Here is a 22,296-nt window from a genome sequence, read left to right on the forward strand (position 1 = left end):
GCCTCGAATCATAGTAATATCGAAGCGCCTCTGGCCAAATAAAGAACTCTCCAGGGGATCAATAGGAAGGTTGTTACGTCTGCCCTACTGCCAAACAACACCTTCCGGGGAGTCGTGCGTGTAACTGGACCGGACGCTCTTCGATATTTGAATCCCGTAGTAAGAGGGGGGAGGGGGGGGGGGGGTGGGCTTTGGAATTTTCGGTTTTGCGGTTTTGACTGTTTTTCGGATCGGTTTTTCGGTTTTTGTGCCAAAAAGGTTCGGATTTTTTGGTTTTGGTGTTCAGAGCGGTTTGCGGATTTTACGTGTTTTTGCATTCGATTTTCGGTTTTCACGAAAACTCTGATGCGGTTTTCAGTTTTTCCTTTTTAACCCCATTTAAAGGTGAAAATGTGGCGGTTTTGTCAGATTTGCATGCGGTTTTCGGTTTTGCTGCCTTTTTTCGTCGGTTTTTCGGTTTTGGAGGTTTTTTTCTCCGGTTTTGCGGTTTCCCAGAGGCCCTAATACGCCCCTCAGTAAAGGCAAACGGATTACGCTAAGTATTGCCGTTAATGACCGGAAGACCCCAAAATCACACACAACACGCTTGAGCCACCTTTGATCAAACCAATGTATTTCAATTAAAAAAAGAAAAAAAAAATATAGATATATATATATGAAAAATAAATCAAGTATGAGATATTCTGCATATGAGACACCGAAAAGAAAATTTCCTTCTCAAGAAAACTGAAGGACAAAGAGAGGACTAATATCGATTTTATTCGCTTGACAGAAATTTGTTATGCAATATAAGAAAATGATGGATGGTCTGAATAGGAGGGTCGAAATATCGGTTAGAGTTTTATTACTTTGTCCGTAGCTGACAAAAGTTTTCGATCAGTTTGTCGGTTGTTGGTAAATCTTAATTCACGACTTAAAACGCAAGTTCATTAAGTTCGATGACATGAGTCCTATAATTAACTAAGCCTGAAATTTAAAGCAGTTACATCCTAAGCTAGAGTGCTCTTTTATCTAACTACAAATATCAATAATACGTATGATGCACGATCCTTCGCAGTAGATAGCGCTATTTATGCAATAGCGAAAATCAGACCTGAAAAAAATCAGGTCTGTACGGGATTCGAACCACTGACCTCTGCGATACTAGTGCAGCGCTCTACCAATTGAGCTAACAAACCAACTGGGAGCAGGCCGTTAAGTTGATTCGTAATAAACCCGTGAAAGTCATAAATCAGATACAATGAATATATGAAGTTCATATATTTTGAACTGCGGTGTTACAGGCCTGTGGTATTATCCCGTACAGGCCTGATTTTTTTCAGGTCTGATTTTCGCTATTGCATAAATAGCGCTATCTACTGCGAAGGATCGTGCATCATACGTATTTAATACCGCAGTTCAAAATATATGAACTTCATATATTCATTGTACCCAAATATCAATAATGTCGGACCATGTCCATCTTACGTTAGTATTTCATTGTCGCTATTTGGTAATCTTTTTTTTCCTTTTGTCGGTTGCCAGTTATAGTTATCGCCCTTTGTCGTTAGTCGATTAAAACCACACAGACCCACATGATAAACTCCGTGTACGGTGATAAAATCAGCGATGATAGGTATGCGGTCATTAACTAAGTGTAAGGTCAAGGACTGGATATTGACTGAGTTCTTTTAAAGATCAAAGCTAATTTCCAGCTATCATGCCGAACAAGTTTGGTTAATAAAGGATGAATTTCAGGAGAATATTTCAAGGATGACTTGTTTATTTTCGAACGCTAATAGCGATGGTGCGTGTTCGTTTCATCTAACAAATTGAAAAACTAAGTGCTACGATATGTTTTATACATTTCTACAAACGTGAGATAAAACGTATGACAAAACCATTTCTATGCTTTCATATCATCATCACCTCATATTCATCGCGCAGAATACTATTTTCAATGAGCGTAATATCAATTTACATGTCTAGAACTTATCAGCTGTGATTGGTAAGTAAATTTAGCTTTGAGTCGCATAAGCAGATTTCAGCTGCTGTCAATCAAACGGTTTGTTGCGGGATGTCAGTCCCAATGTGCGATAGAGTTAACGATAGCGCACTAATTAAAGGCCGGCCGCACTGTTCACAAAGCGCTTGCAAATTCGTGTGCAACGAATTTTTTTTTTTTTACCCAAGAGATGACTAAACAAACTCCTGTTGGTCAAAACTTCATCGGAATTGTTGAAATAATTTCATGTCGACCAGGCGGTTTAGAACCTGTCATCTGGCGGCCCCCTTTTCGAGTTTGAAATGCGGCGGCAGCGGACTTGGGCAAGAGTACCATATAACCCCATACATTAATTATGCATTCAGTCTTTGTTCAATTAAAACAATAGCGATAACAATAGAACTCCGCAGAGACTAGTAGTCTTTGTTTTGGAAATTTGGATTTTTTTTCTAAGTCTTTTTTGAAACAGGGTAAATTTGGCGCGTTTTGGCTTTGCAAAACAGAAAACTCAAGTAATTTTCCAGAGGTTTTTAATTTTGAAATATAACTGAATGTTCAGTTTCGCTTTGAAAGCGTAAAATTGGCCGGAAAATAACGTTAAGTCTACGGTCAGGCTTTGAAGTTTGTCAATGCAAAGTTTAAATAAATGTTGTGTCTTACCTGTTCTTGTAATTTTGGTTGATTCTTTCATTATCCTTTCGTGTCCTAGTGATGAAAATTGTTCGTGAAGGCCGGTGCATACAGCGATGCAAAGAAACCTTTGTATCTAGTCTTTCTGGACTTCACAAAGTTGGGCGATACGTTCGATAATGTTTCCAAAGGGATCGTTTCCGTAGTGCTGACGCCACATATATTCTTGTAGGTAGCCATCGAAAAGTCCTTTGGATGTTCCTGTTTGGGGCAAACCTCGCTTGATTCCCCACCATGTATTTTCGATACCATGTGTGTGCGCACCGGTGAATTCCGGCGCATTGAAGCCATTCCATCGCAACCCTTTTTTGAACATCGCCACTCGTACCCGTCTCGCGATGAAGCACGTCGCGTCCAGCTAAGTTCAATGCTGCGCCCAGCTCGAGGACATTTTACCGACGTCACAAGCAGGTTGTGATCCTTACACCACTGTATGCACCGGTCGTGATCCGATAATATTCGAGAAAGTCGAATAAAATTCAGTCTCCCCATCTCCGAGTTGTTGTTCTTCTTCTTCCTTCTATCTTCTTCTTTCGTTGATGTTATTAGAAAGAGGTATGAATAAATTTTGTTTTCTATGTGGTATTTGGCCAATCGTAGAGAAGAAGAAATGCATTCTTTAGTGCAAAGGGGACCTTTGGTGCATTATATCAATGCACATATTGTTATGAAAATTTTTTTACTGAAAGGTAAAAGAAAATGTAGCTTTTGGAGAGGAACTCCTAACTGGTTTGCGTAGCATAGTGGTAAGGCTATGGTTTGATAATTGTCTCATAATAACGCGTTGTCTGAGGAGCGATGGTTCAAGGCTCAGCAGAACTGCCAAGATGGTAAAAAGGAAAAAAAAAAAAAAAAAAAAGACTGAGGAGAAGTTAGGAACGAAGGGGAGAGGGGAGAAGAACGTGAGAAAGGAATGGAGACTAAAAAGCCGCTTTCAATCAATTTCTCTTTTATTGAAGTAGTAAGTACTTATTAGTAATGTATATATGCTAAACCCGTGGGAATAAGTCATTGTCTTAAAAACAATGGGGTGCATACATAATTAATGAAATTGAATGCATAATTAATGTATGGGGTTATATGGTACTCTTTCCCGGACTTGAAATAGCGGTGCTCAGTCAGCGATTTACCCGAGACTAAGTGAATTGTTTTACGTTAACTTACTTGTTCATAAGAGATATAAGAGATTTGAAAGCGCGAAAAAATCGCTTAATCATTCAGGGTCATTCTGAGCAGTACGTTGCATATGTCACTTGTATTTACTTGAAACGCGCACTGAATTTACTTGAAACCGCTGATTTCTTTTCTTTTTACTTTTTTTTTTTTTGATGACTTAATAACTATTAGAAGTTATAGTTCAGACCTAAATTTTCTCCGATTCTTAGTTTTTTGACATAATATTTCGACATCTTTTTAAAATTTAGACTGGTAGCTTTGCTTGTATATATAAGTTTTAGGTTTCTGTACACTTCGCGCGTTTGGTAACAAATAATTAAAGGTCAACTAACCGACATGGAGTAGTTTTCTCCTTGCCAAGAAAAAAAAAAAAACACTATGAGCCTCCCCCGGCTGCGTATCGACCCTCCCCAATTTGTAAAATTTTTACTAATGACCCTCCCCTCTGAAGCCCCGGCCCCCCCTCCAATAAAACACGTACCTTCCCAAAGTTGGCTACTGGATTCCAATGTACGGCTGCGAATTATTGACATTTGTGACAGGCTGTACGCACGAATAAATATTTGATTGATCTGCATTTAGTGGGTTTTGACTGTTTTTCAACTGGCGCGCGGAAGAAAATGTAGCGGTGAACAATAAAGACAATAGAGTGTTTCTGTCTCGGAACTATCGGTCTGATAGTTTCTCGACAGAAACACTCTATTGCTTAATAAGTCTTTCTTGTTCCGAAAAGAAAAGAAGAATTAAGGGCTACAAAAACATCAAGAGAAAAACAAACAAATAAGCGACCACCTAAAACAGCTTCGCGCCTGAGGGAACAATTAGATAATTATTCACATTTGGATCCGTTTTGATAAATCAAAACATATGAAAAGGACCGTCGATAATTGATTCCTTCGAATTAACATGTTGAAGCGTACGAGACATCAGCCAGGCTTTTACAAAACGTTGCTGAATAATATTTGCGATCGCGCCTGTAATTCAAAATACCGTCCGGAGGTAAAGCCAACTGCAATGTGCGTTTACGAAGTACAGCCAATTGTTGCAAAATGAGTTAAAGGAAGAAAAACAGAATACTTCATCTACTGGCAGAATTACCCCCCTTGTGAAAATACGTGGGAACCAGCGGAACACTTGCCGGAAGATCTGTCATCACCACCTTAGTGAACAGCCCTGTCGATGAATGTAGAGAGAGAGAGATTGTCTTTACTATTCAAGCAGGGTTTAAAACTGTCCCCGGTTTCCAATGAAACTGTCACCGTGCGGCACGATGTATATACTGCGAGCGATCTTTCCTGAGTTTCCGTCAGATCTCCGGGGGAGTCTATACCTCGCTAGTGGAGACGAGCTGATAGCAGGAGGCCTTGGTTCTTCTTTGAAAAAAAACAGGTCTGACTATAACAGGGGGTGTCTGTCAGGTCGACGCTCCTGTCCACCTGAAGCTGTTTCTTCGAAAGTCGCCTGCCTTCCTTGACGAGCACAGCCACAAAACGGCTTCCCGTCAAGTGGAAAGAGTTCAAGTAAAGTTCGCGAAGAGTTATTTCGCCGGAAATTTGCAGTGAGCAGAAAGCTGTGTTATACAACGGCTTTTTTATAAGCCATCAATCATGATAAAAGCTCGTGGCCAACTTCACTCTTGTTAAGTAAAGTTAACCGTCTTTATGATTTTATTTCGAAAACCAAAACAAAACAAATGAGGACCATAAAAGAACAATTAGGATAATTTTATTGGGAAAAAAATTAACAACTCATGTTTGTAACACAATATTTAGGGACGGATCTCTTCCCTGTCTCTGCGGCCCTACAAAAAAAAAACAAAAAACAAAAAAACAAACAAAACAAACAAAAACAAACAATTTAAGGTTTTGGAGTGCTACAAGTTAAAGGCAAATTTGGCTGCTTTGCGCTTTCCTAGCAGATTATAACACAAGACCGCTCCAATTAGTATTATTACTCTAGAGTGTCATGTGACACAAATATTGTGAGACAAATCTTCTCCAAAACTAACTCTAGCTCCTTTCAATGCTTTAAAAATTTTGCGATACCAGGAACCATGTGAAATATTATAATAGGCTAAAAAACCAAATTGACTTACTCGAAATGTTTCTGAGGCTCAGTTGGTACGTGATATTCTTGTCCCCCGTGCATACTTAGCGTAGATAAGCTCGAGAGGGGAGCTTATTTTTACTTTCAATTGCAAAAAAAATGTGCAAGAGAAAAAATAACTTACTTTTAAACTTACTCTGTGTGCCTGTTCCAAAAAATAGTTTTCAAAGTGGTAGGGATACTGTTTTTATTGATTTTTTAATATTTTTCTTTAGTCATTCCTGACAGTCACGAATAAAACCGTGGGATAAAAACAATAAAATTACTAGAATAAGAAAGATGGTAGATTTTGAGTTCCCTAAATCAAAGAAATAGAGGAAGATGTCTTTCGTCTTGTCACGAGCCTGGGACAAAGTCCCAATTGTTCTTAAACAAATTAGAGCTAGGAACAAGCGTAATATATTCCAGATCAGGCAGCTGTTGAGTTGATAAAGAGGAATTTCTTTCTTTTTCTTTTTTACGCATTGGCCACGACACAAGACACGAAACATTCTAAGATTTTGACGCTTTCAAAATGAAGGCTAACTATTCTAAGACCAATGCAAAGGTTAAATTTATGAGTTTTTATGCTTAACAATTAAATTTTTTTGCCGTTTTACGGCTAACAGTTTAACCCCATGTAAAAGTAAGTGCGAAAGTAAGTGTGAAATAAGACTGTAACCGTGAACATGGCTATATAAAAGCCAGGAGGTCTAGACTGCTAAATGTTACAACTTCCGAAAGTAGCTGCGAAATATTTTAGGGTTTGATTAACGTCTCCGTGATTAGTTCCTTTCAATTAAAAAAAAATTTAGTCAGCGTTTCAGTTCAGGATAAGACCCCATGTAATCAAGATCGTTTCTAAGCTAGAAGACAAGTTAGACCGTAATCCTCGATAAAGTAGTCAAGACCCGCGAGCGTTGGTAAGCAAGAATTTAATTTGTGATTATTTTAACTCGTAGTTGTGATTCAAAGCAAAACCTATCGCTGGTTTTTTACTATTCTTGGTTCTTTTAACTGCCACTTGCTCGTTGCCCAAATCGATATTAATCTTGAAGAGGTAATTTTTTCACGTGGCGATTTCAGTTAACCGCTTCGATATAAGAACAAAGGCTGATAGTTTCGAAAGAAACTGTTTGGGGCTGCGTCGGTGGGAGTAACGAAATAATTTGGATATATCAACAAAGTTCAAATGATAAATTGGCCACCGTAATGATTACAAAAGCTGACGTTTCGAGCGTTAGCCCTTCGTCGGAGCGAAATATATACATAAGAATCGATATAAGAACGCCTCAAAGAATAGGAAAGGAATAAAGAAAGAAAAGATCCTATATTGGTTTGGTGTTTATCGCATGCGTGTGTATCAACCCGAGAATCGAGTGCAAATTCTAACTTAAAAGGGAACATTTACACTCGTTCCGTCCAGTTGTATGAGTAACGTAAATTACGAAACTTAGCGAGCAAACATTTCCTAGAATTAACTTACTTCAGCAAAATTTAAAAGATGTTGGAGTTAGGCTTAGAAACCAATGATTGACTTATCTTAGTTAGTTGACTTCAGTAGTGAATGGCTGTCCATTGCCACCAGAAATAACTACTTTGCCATTGTTCTGAATCTTCACAGAGGCTGCTGGTGAGCTTGGGCTTTAGCTCTTTTAAGAAGGAGAAATGTCGTCCCTGTTTATGTAGTTTACTTATGTTCGTCTGCGTTCGTTCCTGCAACTCAGCCGCCTTTAACAGCTCACTGTCGTGGCCTGTAGCGAAGTAACATGAGGAAATTTAAAAAGAATAAAGCGAAGCAAAATTCAAGGTTAAAACAGATAACTTACTAGCAAAAAGGAATAAGAAACTTCAAATTACCTTTCACCGGAAAGCAAGCCGAAGAAGATTGTGGTATTCTTCGACAGACCAACAAGCCACATGTACCAGACACCGCGGAAATACGTTTTTGTGACGTCACAGTAACTGGTCAGTGGTCATCAACTTTAGGCTGCCAAGCGGTTCAATATGTTCCATATGAAGACATCGGCTTTTTGCGTGGTTTTAAGTTGGAAAATATGCATGATACTTCTCCTTGTTTGTTATATTTGATCCTTTGTATTAGTTTTTAATACTAAAACCACGTCTTAACAACTAGCAGTATAGGGGAGTAATTTTGTGTGCTATTTGCTGACTTAGGCTGGCCGTCCAGTTACGAAGCGCGATCTTAGTTCTTCAGTCGCCCTCGCCTTCACAAATGCCAATAACAGCGATAGTTATCCAGACAAAGCAGGAGATTAGTTCTGTAAGATACTTTACCAGGGAGTCTGAAGACTGGTTGGATTTTTAAGTGTTATTAGCATGAAGCGATACAGATAATTATTGTGTTTTGAAAATATTCATACACTCACCGCCGACGTGCGGTGCCTTCTCATTTTGGTAATTATTCGCTCTGATGATAATTTTACCTTTATAGACTGTTTTTTTCGCCATTCCACCCTTCTGATTTTCTGTGCCTTTAAGAACGGGTGTCCGTAATCAAAATATGAAAACATTTGTTCATTTCATATACTTGCAGTTTTATCATCAAGTTATCTCGTGAACAGGCACAACCAAACGTACTAAAGACGTGTAATAGAGATCTACTATCAACTGCTGTCAATAAAAGCTTAATTCAAGATAAATTATAAATGAACCGATCATGTTGGACGGTCTCAAATATTGCATATTCTCCGCGCCCTCAATCAATCGCTTATATAATAATCTTTGTCGAGCCTTTGCGCAGCAAACAATTCACAATTTCTTCGATTTCCACTTCCTTTGTAAACATCACTAAACAAGCGTTATTCTGTTGCAACAAAAGCTACTTCAATTTCCCAAACAGCTCTAATTGTTTACACGAAAGCATTTTCAATGAAACCCACTTTATTATTATTATTGTTATATTTTTATAACTCAGTCATTTGAAACTTTTACAGGCACATGTATGTTTACCTGAAGTATATTCCACTATCTTGCATGTGCATTGCATTAATTTATGCAAACAATCAACCACTCTTCTTCCATTCATTTTTTTAAGATTAGCTTAGCTTTGCTTTACATACACATCACATGCGCTGCCGCTGTAAGGATAATTATGATCCCCATCAGTAATATTACATCATATCCCTACAGAACATTGTTATGAAACATTCCCATTTGACTTGTAGCCATTTTCTTTCAAGGTGGCAAAATATATGTATATTGCTGAAATTAGTAAGAATTTCTTATTGACTAAAACTAGTGTAGTCATACCAGTGCTCCCCTCCCCAGTAATAAGTTGGGAAAAGGACATTTGTATGGTGCTTGTTTACGTTTGGGAATATCCCATCCCTGATGTTTATTTGACTGGATGGGCACAGCAGTACACAGGCTAATTACAAGCTTTTGGTTACTCCTCATGACTTAGTGTTAACTGGGAATTGACAGCTGGCTTAATCTAATCAATTTTCTCCTGAACATTTTTAATAAACAACTTTGACTTCAGGAATACTTCTGATAATTTCCCTCTGACATTTCTAATTTGGAAGATTAATCATCATAATCTTTATGTTCTTTCCACCTCCATAAACACCCAACATAAGTTCTTTGTTTATAATTCAGGCAGCTTCTGAATATAAGAAATCAAGTTTAGAAGGTAGTTGATCCATTCAAGGCTGTTGCAATAAGAGAAAAGACAATACAGTGCTTTATTCACATAAATTGATTAAATTATATTATTATAATTATTTTACCTTACAGTACTTTTGTTTTTTAAACATTTTTTTTTTAATTTGTTTTCTAGTAGTACCAAGATGGTAATGTTACTTTGTGAATCAGGGAGCTATATAAACCAGAAGTATTCTATTAGCTTACTACATTTTATGTTGCAGATGGCAGTAAGTTAGTAAAGAAAGAATAGAAAAAGCAAAAATAAATAAAATAAAATGATTAGTGAGGGAAGAGCAGCATAAAAAAAGACATACTACAAATTGTTCATAATTGTGATGGGGAAAAAATACTTGTTGGGAAAGTAAAATTATTGCTCAGAAAAAAAAATTACAGCTTAGAAAAAAAAATTACAAACTAAGGTGGAAAGTGAAAACTTAATTTACTACCATTACAATGGACATTTTGTACTCAAACATACCTCGGTTTATTCTTCCTCTGGTTGAGCCAATTTTTGTATTTTGGGGGGCTTCAGTCCTAAACATGTTACAGTCATAGGTTTTTGGCCTAGTATGATACGTACAATAACGAGTGGGGATAGGGTGTCCGTGCAACACGGGCATGTTTTGTCTTCTCGGCGAATCTGACCGGAATGCCGTTGACTTACCGATTTATACGGTTCAAGCCACTGCTTTATAAACCTGATAGTGCAGCGTCCTCGGATCACCGCTTCAGCCATTCAAAAACCGTCTCCTTTTTAGCCTTAGTGCTTACCCTCTTCTATAAACAAAACTTACGTGCCACGGAGCCGCCAGCGAGAAACAACAATTTCATATCGTGTGCAACTTCAGTTCGGCTTTGGCAAATTATATAATTGAAATTGAGAACTATCCAAAAGGTGAACGGAGATTCAAAGCTAAGTTTACAGTATTCTTTCTAAGTTTTGCCTTTTTACGCTGTCGATTTGACTCACGGCGAAAACATTGTAAAAGTTAACGGCATTTTATGGTTTCGTCGAGGTGTCCGCTGACCAATAAAATACTGTATCGTGCCTTAAAAAACGTATTTCCGCGGTGTCCATGTACCATGAACATTAACAACCATTGCTTGTTTCTCCTGGAAGACCTTTTTACATTATGATCGGAATTCCTTCACTAGCACGAGAAATGAAACGCTGAACCAGAAAACGTTTTCAAAGACTAACGTGTCAAGTCTCGGAGAAAAAAAACAAAAAAAAAACAAAAAAAACAAAAACAGAACAAACAAACAAAGAAAAAAACAAAAAGCATACGAACTTTCTTCTGATGTCAGATTTATCGTACTTCGACTTTGCTATGGGGACTATAGGAAACAATGAGATTGAAACACTTGGTAAAGTAAAGCTTACAAACAAATAAAAAAATTCCCCCTTGGTCTCCGCGTTTTATAAATATTAATTTTTGCCTGGTTAAAATATGTTTTTTTACTCTTTTCTTCTGCTGGAATGAAAATATTTTAATGAGATATTTGTTTGCTGACATCTAGAACAGTTGGAATACTTCTTAACAAAAGTAAAGAATGGGTGAAATTGACACAAGGTATTAAATTCCCACGCACTTTTTCCATTCTTCCTGTTTTCGCATGGCGTCATCTAATAGGATTCGGTTAGACTAGATGACATAAAAAAACTTTTAACCCCTCCAATTCTCTAATGAATACACCGAATGCAAATATGGCGTCCAATTTGAGTTGCCATTGTTCTGGACTGACTGGCCTCTCACACATGTAATAATCCTTTTGTATTGTCACGTAAAGACGAGGCTAGTCAGTCCAGAACAATGGCAATTCAAATTGGACGCCATATTTGCATTCGTTGTATTACCTGCAATTGCAAAGTGCTACAGAATAAGGTCGTACGCAGCTATTCCCAGAAACATTCCCGGCCATTGTAAAAACGTAATGAGCTAGATCAATCAAATATTTATAATCTCTGAGGTCTACTGATCCTTGAAAGATTTGGTGGAGCATATTTGTCTCCTTCCTGTTGCCCCTTAATGGAATCCACTAGACCAATTGGTTGGAGGTAGAAAAAAAATTCAAAAAGCGAAGAAACTAACTTTTAAACATATCGGCAGGACAAGTTTCACAAATTGTGAAAACTGTGGAAGATTTCACTGAAGCAAGTTGGAGAAGATTAAAATTAAAGTCAAATACCCCCTCCTAATTTTCAGCAGTTTCTAGTAATTAACTGTTAATTATTTGATAAATTTTAACCAATGTTCCTGTGCATTGTATCATAAAAGCCTTTGAAAATTATGATTAGCCTACAAATAGCTGGATAACAAAGCATACTCTTTTCTCGGACGGGAATGCCAAAATGAATAATTCTCTTCATCAATATAAAGGCTCAAAAGTCGGCATGATAGTAAATAAGACCTTCTTATTATTATTATTATTATTTTTATTTTACTTCAATGTAGACGGAGATCCAAATAAATTGAGAAGTTACCTTTAATTTTCGCTTCTTCAAATATTAGTCCAGAAAGGAATAGATATTCATTTATCACTTATTGTGTAATAATATATTTTGTGTCAAAGAATAAAACATTCTGAATGTCATGTTAACGGAGGAAATCCTCGACTCCCACCTTTTGCACCTGTTTTCCTTTCGTTTCCAAAGTGAGGGGCGTCAGTAATGTAGTGTGTAGTGTATAACCGCTAAAAAAAACTCGCTCGTCCTGTTTCATGCGACATCCGCGAAGTTAAGCTCACTTCACACGTTAACAACGCCCATGCGTTTTATCGTTATATATTAAAAGTTTCCTCTCTACGTTTTATTTCGGAACTATCTTCCTTTTTCCGATTGACATTGTTTATCGACCATTTTGCTGTCATAATATGCAAGATATGTCATTTCGTTGGGAATAAAATTTTAGTCCACTCGTCATCCATCTCACCCATTTTTCTTTTGAGGGAAAATAATTCGAGAGTCGGTCTCTGTGACTCTTTTCCAGGGTCCGCCTATACTGGCAGCAACTTAGAGAACGTATGGCTTCCACGAGAAATTCCCCTTCCGTTGCAAGTATTGTAGCCAGGACAAGCAGCGCAAGCGTCAACTAAAGCGCGAAAGATCAGCTGGAAAACAAGGATCCGTTTCTCCGTAGCAACTTGCGCAATAGTTATTTTATTACTTTTTAGAGTCAGAATGGTTTGTGATTGACATACTAATCAATCAGTGAAGTTTTGGACTAAGGATTTTAGTTTAATGCGATCGCTGTCAAAATTTAGAAAGTGTGAAATTTTTTTACAAATTTTTGGATTGGCAAAAGTTGGAAAATATTTGAATTCGCTTCGAAACAGAAGATTTAGCCCTTCTTTGAATGAAACCTTAGTATCGAATTATCCTTTTGTTATTTTTTCCTCGCTTTTTCACCGATAGTTTGGAGCAGCTGGCAAACTTTGGGTTACCCAGAAAAAAATTTACATATTAACTTCGGATTTCGATCGACAACCGTGTTAGAGTTGAGCCACAAAAAAAAATTCGACAATTTTTCTTGTGACTTCTAAATTTGATTCGCGTCTTTCCTTTCCTTCTTTGTGGAAATGATCTTTAGCTTTCTTTAATTTTTTTTTTCCGAAAACACAGCATCAAAAAATAGTTATTAAGCATTGCGTTTGTTTTTCTCCTTTCCAAAAAACTCAGATGTATTTAAAGGTTCGTCAACGAATACTAAATATGTCATTCGAATTCGGGCCCCGCACATTAAGGCAAATGAGGAAAACATCACGATCCTCCCTTTTGAAGTCTGGCTAATCCTGCTCATTATCATAAACGAAAATATCGATTCTCCGGCAGGATCTCAGTGATTACGACAAATTAAATACGTGGACCAACATCCTCATCTATTTCACATCCACGGACATTTTGCTTGCTTCCGTCAACTTTGAAATTGTCGGCTTCCGACTCAGGTTCAGGCTCGGAAACAGCTGGTGTTCTTGACTCATCCTCAATTCGGGCCCTGACGTGTTTTCCTTTCTTGAATCGCATGTTGATTTTTTCTGAGTTGGAAGTTCACACCTCCCTATTTTGAAAACAGCTTGCATTTTTTAATTGAACTTCACTACGGGTACACTGTGGAAGTTATGTGGGAAAGCGCCATAAGTCGTCCGCTGACTAACACAAGATAATTTCATGTAAGATTCCGGTAGCCTTACACTGAGAACTTCTCATATCATCATGCGTTCACGCCAAAACTTAACATAACTTTTTTTTTTTCTTTTTTTTTGCCTTGGTCCAGGGAAATTTTTTTAATAAAATAAAAAGGAAAAATAGAGTTGGTCGCATTTTCCATGCGGTGCCTCTAAAGATTATATGAAATTAAACAATTGTTAAAAAGTAATGAAGCATCAAATTTTTGTGTTCATAAAATTTGTTCAGTAACAAGAAGCATAAAAAATTCGTGTTCATATTTTCTTAAAGTTGAAAATAACCAACCGTAACGAACGCTGGAAGTCTTCCTTTTTTCTCTGTGAAAAAGGAAATTTAAGGCGTGGGATGTTTTTCTTCCCTTCCACGTGCACTAACCTTCCGCATGGCCATAGAAAGAGATACTTGAAGTTCTGATTATTTGAATAAAATTGTCCAGGACGTAATACGAAAATAGCTGCTTAGCACTGACAGATAAATATTCTCTTCCTTAGAAATGGTTAACATCGGGGAGTATAAATTCAGTTGGCTGCAGCAGTTCTTCCATCATAACTTTCTCACTACTTTCAGAAGTTCAATTTAAGGTAGTTTCAACACTCGAACAATGCCCAGTGTAATACCGAGCTCTCTCAGGATTTTTCTGCTGGTGGTGTTGGTTACTAGGAGTCAAACCTTGGGCGGCCCAATCAGATCGTTTGCAGGTAAATACGTTGCTATTTCTTTTTCCTTGTATAAAAGTTATATTTCTCTTTTGCCAGTACGAACGTGAAATGTACTTTGTTTGTAAAAATTTAGATCTGGTCTTCGTTCTACTCATACTTGCCTTTGACTAAGTCGATTTCTTTTCTTTTTTTAACCAATCACATCTTTTTCTTTCAACAGCTAATTGTGCTGAGCTGTACAAGGCTGGCAAAACCTCCAGCGGTGTCTATACGATTGATCCTGATGGTTTAGGTGACTTTGATGTGTACTGTAATCAGAGCACTACTGGAGGAGGATGGACGGTGTTCCAGAGGAGACTGGACGGCTCTGTTGATTTTAATCGTAGCTGGTGCGACTACAAGCATGGCTTCGGCAACGTGAGTGGTGAATATTGGTTGGGACTGGACAAGATAAATCGCCTCACTTGGCGAACAAAGAACAAGCTCCGAGTAGATCTGGAATTTAGAGTCAAGCAGGAAGTTCACCATCCCTACGCTGAGTACGACTTGTTCGTAGTTGAATCGGAATTGAAAAATTATTCCTTGACTATTGGAGAAATGTCAGGTTAGTTATATGTTACGTCATAATTATTATGATTAACATAAATTGAAATGACAAATCGATTCATCGGCTAGATGTTTTACATCGAAAGTTACCCTTACCGAATTTTTATCCGTTGTGCAAACGCCGTAAAAGTAAGGCAATATTTTCAGTTAATTTGTTAAGACCTGATTATTACGATTTATGGATTAATGTCTAAAGCATCAAATCGACGATTCAGATAAACTTTTAGGCGGGGAAAGATCAATTGGTTGTAAGCGATGTGACAGTCAAATTGATGATTTAGGTGAAATCGATAAGGTGTTGGTAAGTTCTATTCAACAGAAGCAGGCACTAGAATAAGGCAGTTTTGTGATCCAAAGCTTTAATTGCTCATACGTAGTATATTGGAAAGTAAAGCCCTTAATCGATGCGCAATTCGCAACTTGCCTCTAGACGATTTGGTTATATCAACTAAGTTGAATTGTAAATTGGCACCGTAACGAGTTAAAAAGCTGACATTTCGAGCGTTAGGCCCTTCGTTCTGAAATTACCTTGTTATCCCCGCCGACGCAGCACCACAGTTGTCTTTAAATGGACAACCAATACATTGATTGGATGTCCCTTTATCAGAGGTCTTCCTGAAGCGCTGGTGTGCCGTGTTAAGAATTTTTTTTCCTATGGGAAAAGCGCTATATGAATTACCATTATCATATTATCACAAGAAATTACCTTCATTATATATTTTTCTTTCTTTTTCTCAAAAGGAGATGCCAAAAATTCTTTTGATACCAATCGCCACGCTGAATTTTCAACCATAGATAAAGGCGACACAAAATGTACTAATAGATTTGGTGCTTGGTGGTATCCTAAAAATTCAACTCGCTGTGGTAACTCAAACCTCAACGGTAATTATCACCAAGAGAATGGTATAAGATGGGATCTATGGGCTAACGAACCTAATATACTCACCACCAAAGCTGAAATGAAGATCAAGCCGGAATGTCCCGGAAAATGATTGATGTAAAATGTATGGATCGTGTTGAAAAGTCTACAACAAAATAAATTTGCAGTGTACTTGTTGATTCTTGTGTAACTAGTTGAGTGTGGGAAGGTTGTCGAATAAAAGTGGCAATGTATAAAAGTTTTGAAGAAGAAATTTTCCTTCAATAGAAACTAGTAGTTCGTGCCATTGACGGGGTTTACAAAGCAATAGCAATAAAGCTCATGAAATAAATACAAAGTTAAAGAAAATAAACATTTATGCAGGGACATGCGGTAGATAGTGGAGCTGTTACTCGCAAAAACCCGCCAAAAATGTTTTCCTCGCACCAGAGAACACGATCGGTTAGTCGTGAGGGCCGTACATATATCTTATTAACAAGCGCGAGGAGCGTACTGGGATAATATCGGTCCGAGGTCTTGACAGTACGGACCGAGCGCAACGAGGTCCGTACAAAAAAGACCGAGGGCCGATATTCTTCCAGTACGGTCCCGAGCAAGCTTGGTTAATAAGAGATTTATTATACGACTGAGTTCAAAGGGACACAAGTGCAGTATCATTAGAGACCATTCGGGACAGTGCCCGGTCCAATACTGAGAGAATATTGACCGGCAATAGAGTATTTTGATTTAGTTATTGGCCCTCTGACTGCCTGAGTCGTGTAATAATGGGGATTATTGGCTTGAGGTCGAAGCAGTACTGACTGACCAAGCGCAGCGAGTTCCGGACAAAAACGACAACCGAAATCGTATGGCAGTAAAAACTTTCATCAGTTAAGTTGAATTGAAAATTTTATTAACTTAAAAGGATTTACAAATCATAAAAAAAGGAAAACTTGACCGAGTTTCTTTAGCTAACAAGCATAGCAACACCCATCAGAGCAAATTTTACAGGCATTGAGGAATATATTTAGATTTTAAGGAAAGCGACAAAACTTTTGAGTCTGTAAAACAGTTAAGGGTTTTTTGTCTAGATTGAACTGTCATAAGTTTCCTTATATGCAGAATCAGAAGGTTTGGGAAATCAGTATTCTATATGCACCTTTGAATCACATAACAAAACGAAGAACTCTCCTTGATAATATGGCTCGTACATTCCACAAAACGAAATATTATATCATTGTACGACTGTGTGTAAGATTCTACTGACCCTAAGTGCTGTCGCTTGATAATTTTAAGAACTATTATAGTGTAGCAAGCTGAATGCAACACATTGAAGTTAGTTTCAGATACTAGAACGAATTTTGCTATGTTGTGAACTAAATGATTACCTGAGCTCTGAACACATTCTCAAGTACTCTTTGGCTCTACCCGCTCACTTCAAATCTGCCACTCATTTCATCGTCTGTGATGTTGATAAATGTCCTCTGAAATTGATGAATCAAAGAGAAGAAGAAATGTCAGGTTAGATGTACACAATATACGATAATCGTAATGACAGCAGATATTAAAGATCTAAGTAACAAGGCGACAGAAGAAGGTAAGAAGGTGTCAAAAAATGAGGGACAGCTAACCAAGCAAGAAGTGAACACCGTTTGAACCAAAATAATCTCATCAATATTTTATTTCAGTACTACTTATATTTTGTTTCATCTTCCTTTCGAAAGCAATTTTGATGTAAATGTAATTTGCTTCGTCATTCGAACAATGAGAGTGTTTCAATTTTTGTCGCCGCAAGGTTAACCTCACATGACTCTTCTCAACTCATTGAAAGTCACTTTTCTCAACACTCAGAGATATAATTTTATAACCTTTTCGAGTCTGATTATTTTACTGTTTAACAGATAAAACCTGGAAAGAATGGAAGAAAGAGCTAAGGAATTGCCTAAATTCAATTGCACTCGCCTTATTTCTTGTAAACAGTATCTCATCAGTGTATACCTGCAAATACATTGCGGTATTCTTTATTTCTTGGACCTACTTATTCATTTAACTTATTCAATCTTAACACAGCGAAATTGCAGAGCTTCGAACAGCGACATGTGAACTAGGTAGAGTTTCAAATCTGAAGGGGGGCAAACCCTTCTGTTATTCCACTCCCGGGACGAATGCTTCAAATTACTGATTTAAATGATTTGGAAATTGTTATCTGATAGAAAAAAAAAAAAAAAAAAAAAAACTGATAGAATGAATAAATGTAAACATATCAACAAACACTCCTAATCGAGATGCTTAAATGTAAATTTCTTCCGAGCATTATTAGACGACATTCAAAGCTTCTAAGAGAGTAATATTTATGTGATATCTACGGTGGCCCATAGGGGACATGACACATTTTTTTTATCGCGCGATAAATGATAGATTATCGCGCGATAAATGGAAATTATCGCGCGATAAATGAAAAATTAACGCGCGATAAAAAGATTATCGCGCGATAAATGGAAATTATCGCGCGATAAATGAAAAATTATCGCGCGATAAAAAGATTATCGCGCGATAAATGGAAATTATCGCGCGATAATTTTTATTATTATCGCGCGATAATTTCATTATCGCACGATAATATTTATTATTATCGCGCGATAATATTTATCATTATCGCGCGATAATATTTATTATCGCGCGATAATTTATCATTTATCACGTGATAAATGGAAACTTGTCAGGTCACGTAATCGGCTGTCATGCATGTTGTTTCCGTGGACGACAATGACTGCCACAGTTGAGGAGCTATGTTTTGAGGTCGATAGTTCGTTTTATTCATGTAAAAAGATCATTTAGCAGTACGTTGCAATACTACGACACATAGCTCTTTGAATCAGTATAGTAAACCTTGATTTTGCGAAGTCCGAGCGCGTGGAAATTTTTTATTATTTATTTATATTTTGTGATGACTTTTTGATAATTGCATGACTTACACAGTCACGGTTGTTACACTAAAACCTTGAAATAAACTTTCATCAGTTTGCTCATCTTCCAGTCTATACTATATGCCCTCTTAATTTCATTGTCATTGCTCAAATATTCTGGAAGTTACGGAGGTGAAAGGGGCGGAATTCGCTTTACTCCGCGGTCTGAAAATATTAAAAAAAAGCTCGGGCCGAATAAGGTCAAATTACTTCGTGCACACGAGTAGTTACACAATGCTCATAGGCTTTTAAAGTATCCTCTATTTCGCACAGAAATGTAAACACAGTAACTTTGACACATATGTCACCAGAACTGTCGGTCCTCTTTTGCCAGAAAGGCCTCGCACACAAAGAGAGGGTGGTATTAGGGACACATGAGGCTAGCTTTTCGGGTGTAATTCATTCCCCTTCAAAAAAACATCATACAAGAACTGAACCAACTGTTGTCGATGAGATAAACGAGATCCACGAAAAGGTTACGGGCTTCTAGAGCAGTTGAAGGCACTTGTAACTGTTGCTCTTACATAATTATATCAATCAGTTCTCTACATTCCTCCAAACAATTTGTGGGGCTTGTTCAGTCGCAGCATTCACCATCAATCACATCAGTGTCATCTAGGTCAACTTCTGTCCGGTAATCCGTTGCATTTGTCCATGCAGGAACAGTATTGGTTATCGCCAAATGCACCAGCGATTAAGAATTGACTACAGTCTTGTTGTCCAGAAGGAGACGGTACGAGTCATAATTAAAGAATTGGATCCTGCTGGCGTACAGTCACGATCATAATGTGTTTTTTGTTTGGAGGAATGCAGAGAATTGATTGATTTAATATTTGATAGGATATTTGAGCAATGGCAATGAAATTTAGAGGGCATATAGTACAGACTGAAAGATGAGAAAACTGATGAAAGTTTATTTCAAGGTTTTAGTGTAACACAACCGTGACAGTGTAAGTCATGCAATCATCAAAAAGTTATCACAAAATATAAATAAATAATACAAAATTTCCACGGGCTCGGATTTTGCAAAATCAAGGTTTGCTATACTGATTCAAAGAGCTATGTGTCGTAGTATTGCCACGTACTGCTAAATGATCTTTTTACATGAATAAAACGAACTATTGACCTCAAAACATAGCTCCTCAACTGTGGCAGTCATTGTCGTCCACGGAAACAACATGCATGAAAGCCGATTACGTGACCTGACAAGTTTCCATTTATCACGTGATAAATGATAAATTATCGCGCGATAATAAATATTATCGCGCGATAATAATAAATATTATCGCGTGATACTAATAAAAATTATCGCGCGATAATTTCCTTTTATCGCGCGATAATTGCCATTTATCGCGCGATAATTGCCATTTATCGCGCGATAGTTTCCATTTATCGCGCGATAGTTTCCATTTATCGCGCGATAATGTCCATTTATCGCGCGATAATCTTCATTTATCGCGCGATAATTTTTCATTTATCGCGCGATAATTTCCATTTATCGCGCGATAATTTCCATTTATAGCGCGATAATTTCCATTTATCGCGCGATAATCTATCATTTATCGTGCGATATAAAAAAAATGTGTCATGTCCCCTATGGGCCACCGTAGATATCCACGCGGCTGCGTACATGCGTGACCATTTTAAATTTCGTGAACAATTTTTGTCATAAAATCCATCGTCTACCGCGTAACGTCTACCGTGTACCGTTTATCGTTTATCGTCTATCGTCTGCTATCTGCCGTCTGCCGTCTATCGTCTCGGTTTTTGTATTTCATGTCCTGAAAGTATTACCTCTTCATTTCTTCTTCCACGTCGATAAAAAATGCCATAGTGCATCCGCACATGAATTCAAGACTATTTATTGGCTTAGCCATTATGGTATATGAGCCAATATACCATAATCTAATATCTGTACATTGTAAAATGCGGTTTCTTCTTACAAAATAAAGTCGAGAAGATTTGTCCAATATCTAGGGAGCGTTCTTTTCTTTTTTTTTAATAAAACAGTTATTCCACTCGCGCTTGTTGGATATGAGATGATTATAGCCAACCCGACGCTACGTTCCTCGTTGGCTATCTATCATCTCATATCCAACGCACGCTCGTGGAATAATTGTTAAATACTCAGTTCTGCTACATAACTTCCCCTCCAGGAAAATGAATGCCAAGTTACAACATAGTATCACTATGCAACCTCACCTAGATGTTTAATGAACAGGAAAGCAGATTTTGAAGCTATTTACCCAGCGCTGCTCTTTGTAACACAATAATATTTGCCTTTGCTCCCTCTACTAACTATGGTATTCCGCAGAATCAAAGAGGCTATTCACATAAGACTTAATCCTAACGACATCAACGGGGACAGAGCAATAGGGGTGGCAAATGGTAAATGCGAGACTTTGCGAGATGGCGAGACTAGCGTTTTTCGTTGCGAGCCCGAGACAGTTCTACTTTTTAGAATGCGAGACCGAGACTTCAAAGTGTTTTGAGTGCGAGCGCGAGACGTTCGGACTCTTAAATTGCGAGCCCCAGATTTGGTTGAGAGCTATGAGAATGAGCTAAAATGAGCTTGTACAAAAGTCTCACAATGGATCATTTTGTTGTAAACCCTTGTACGAAACATCAGATCTGAAAATCTGTCAACAGTCAATAAATTCTATTTTTTTTCCTGGCTATGACCTAATTTCCGGTCATGAGGTTGCGCCTGGTGGTTTCCCTTTGAGATTTTTTGACTGAAGCGCTGTCACTTACAATTCCAGCTGTTAGGAAGTCGTTAAAAAGAACGCGCGCCCATGTTTGAACTCAGTTGAGGTGGAGGCGTTCAAAACAATGGAGGAAACCGAAAAGGGAATAAGGTCTTTTTCTTCTTATCCGAAGCGAAAGCACGAATCACGTAAGTACTCTATAAATGTTGGTATTTATGAATGTGCCGACAATTCGCTGTTTGTCTACCAGTAAAACTTCAATCCCGGCCTCGCGAAAACAACGACGCCACACTTGGCCAGTCAAGTACCGCGATCCTATTACTGTAAGCTACTATGGCTAGCTATGAAAGATCTAGGCCGCAAGTCGCACTGATGGTGGTTTTACATGTGATTGTTTGGATTGGCTTTATGGTTGGGTTTCAGCTGACGTCACAAGCTTTGCTGAAGTTAGTGTCCGCCATGTTGGTGTCCCTCGAGTGTCAAATATATGAATAATTAGTCGATTTCTATAGTGAAGCCCTCTCTCTTATCGCCGTATTATTTCGCCAACTACATGAATATCCAGGAAGAAAAAAGCGATAAAAGTATCTGGCATTCATCTTAAGGTATCCCAGTGCTCTCTGAGTATGCCGAAAGCTTGGAGAGTTAGAAGGAAAGATGTTTGCAAAAGATCTCGGTCATTGGGGTTGACCCTGCAAGCATACCAGC

The 22,296-nt window shown here is 37.8% G+C and overlaps 2 protein-coding genes across 7 annotated transcripts in view; one reads left to right on the top strand and one right to left on the bottom strand.

The window, feature by feature from the left end:
- Positions 1 to 16,114, top strand: part of LOC148741100 (ficolin-2-like) — a 22,331-nt gene extending 6,217 nt beyond the window's left edge. For 2 of the 3 annotated variants that reach the window (XM_088756807.1, XM_088756810.1), the window contains 3 exons: positions 14,282 to 14,488; positions 14,670 to 15,053; positions 15,797 to 16,114. In XM_088756807.1, the coding sequence (XP_088612933.1) occupies positions 14,392 to 14,488; positions 14,670 to 15,053; positions 15,797 to 16,047 (732 nt within the window). In that variant the 5' untranslated portion in view covers positions 14,282 to 14,391 and the 3' untranslated portion in view covers positions 16,048 to 16,114. Of the gene's footprint in view, positions 1 to 11,405; positions 14,489 to 14,669; positions 15,054 to 15,796 lie in introns of those variants that run through there. The other variant, XM_088756809.1, reaches the window with a different exon arrangement.
- LOC148741091 (fibroleukin-like) overlaps positions 1 to 22,296 on the bottom strand; it is a 371,193-nt gene that overhangs the window by 232,682 nt on the left and 116,215 nt on the right. The window lies entirely within an intron of this gene.

The sequence above is a fragment of the Stylophora pistillata genome, chromosome 1, assembly GCF_964205215.1.
Source record: "Stylophora pistillata chromosome 1, jaStyPist1.2, whole genome shotgun sequence".
In the NCBI taxonomy this organism is placed as follows: Eukaryota; Metazoa; Cnidaria; class Anthozoa; order Scleractinia; family Pocilloporidae; genus Stylophora; species Stylophora pistillata.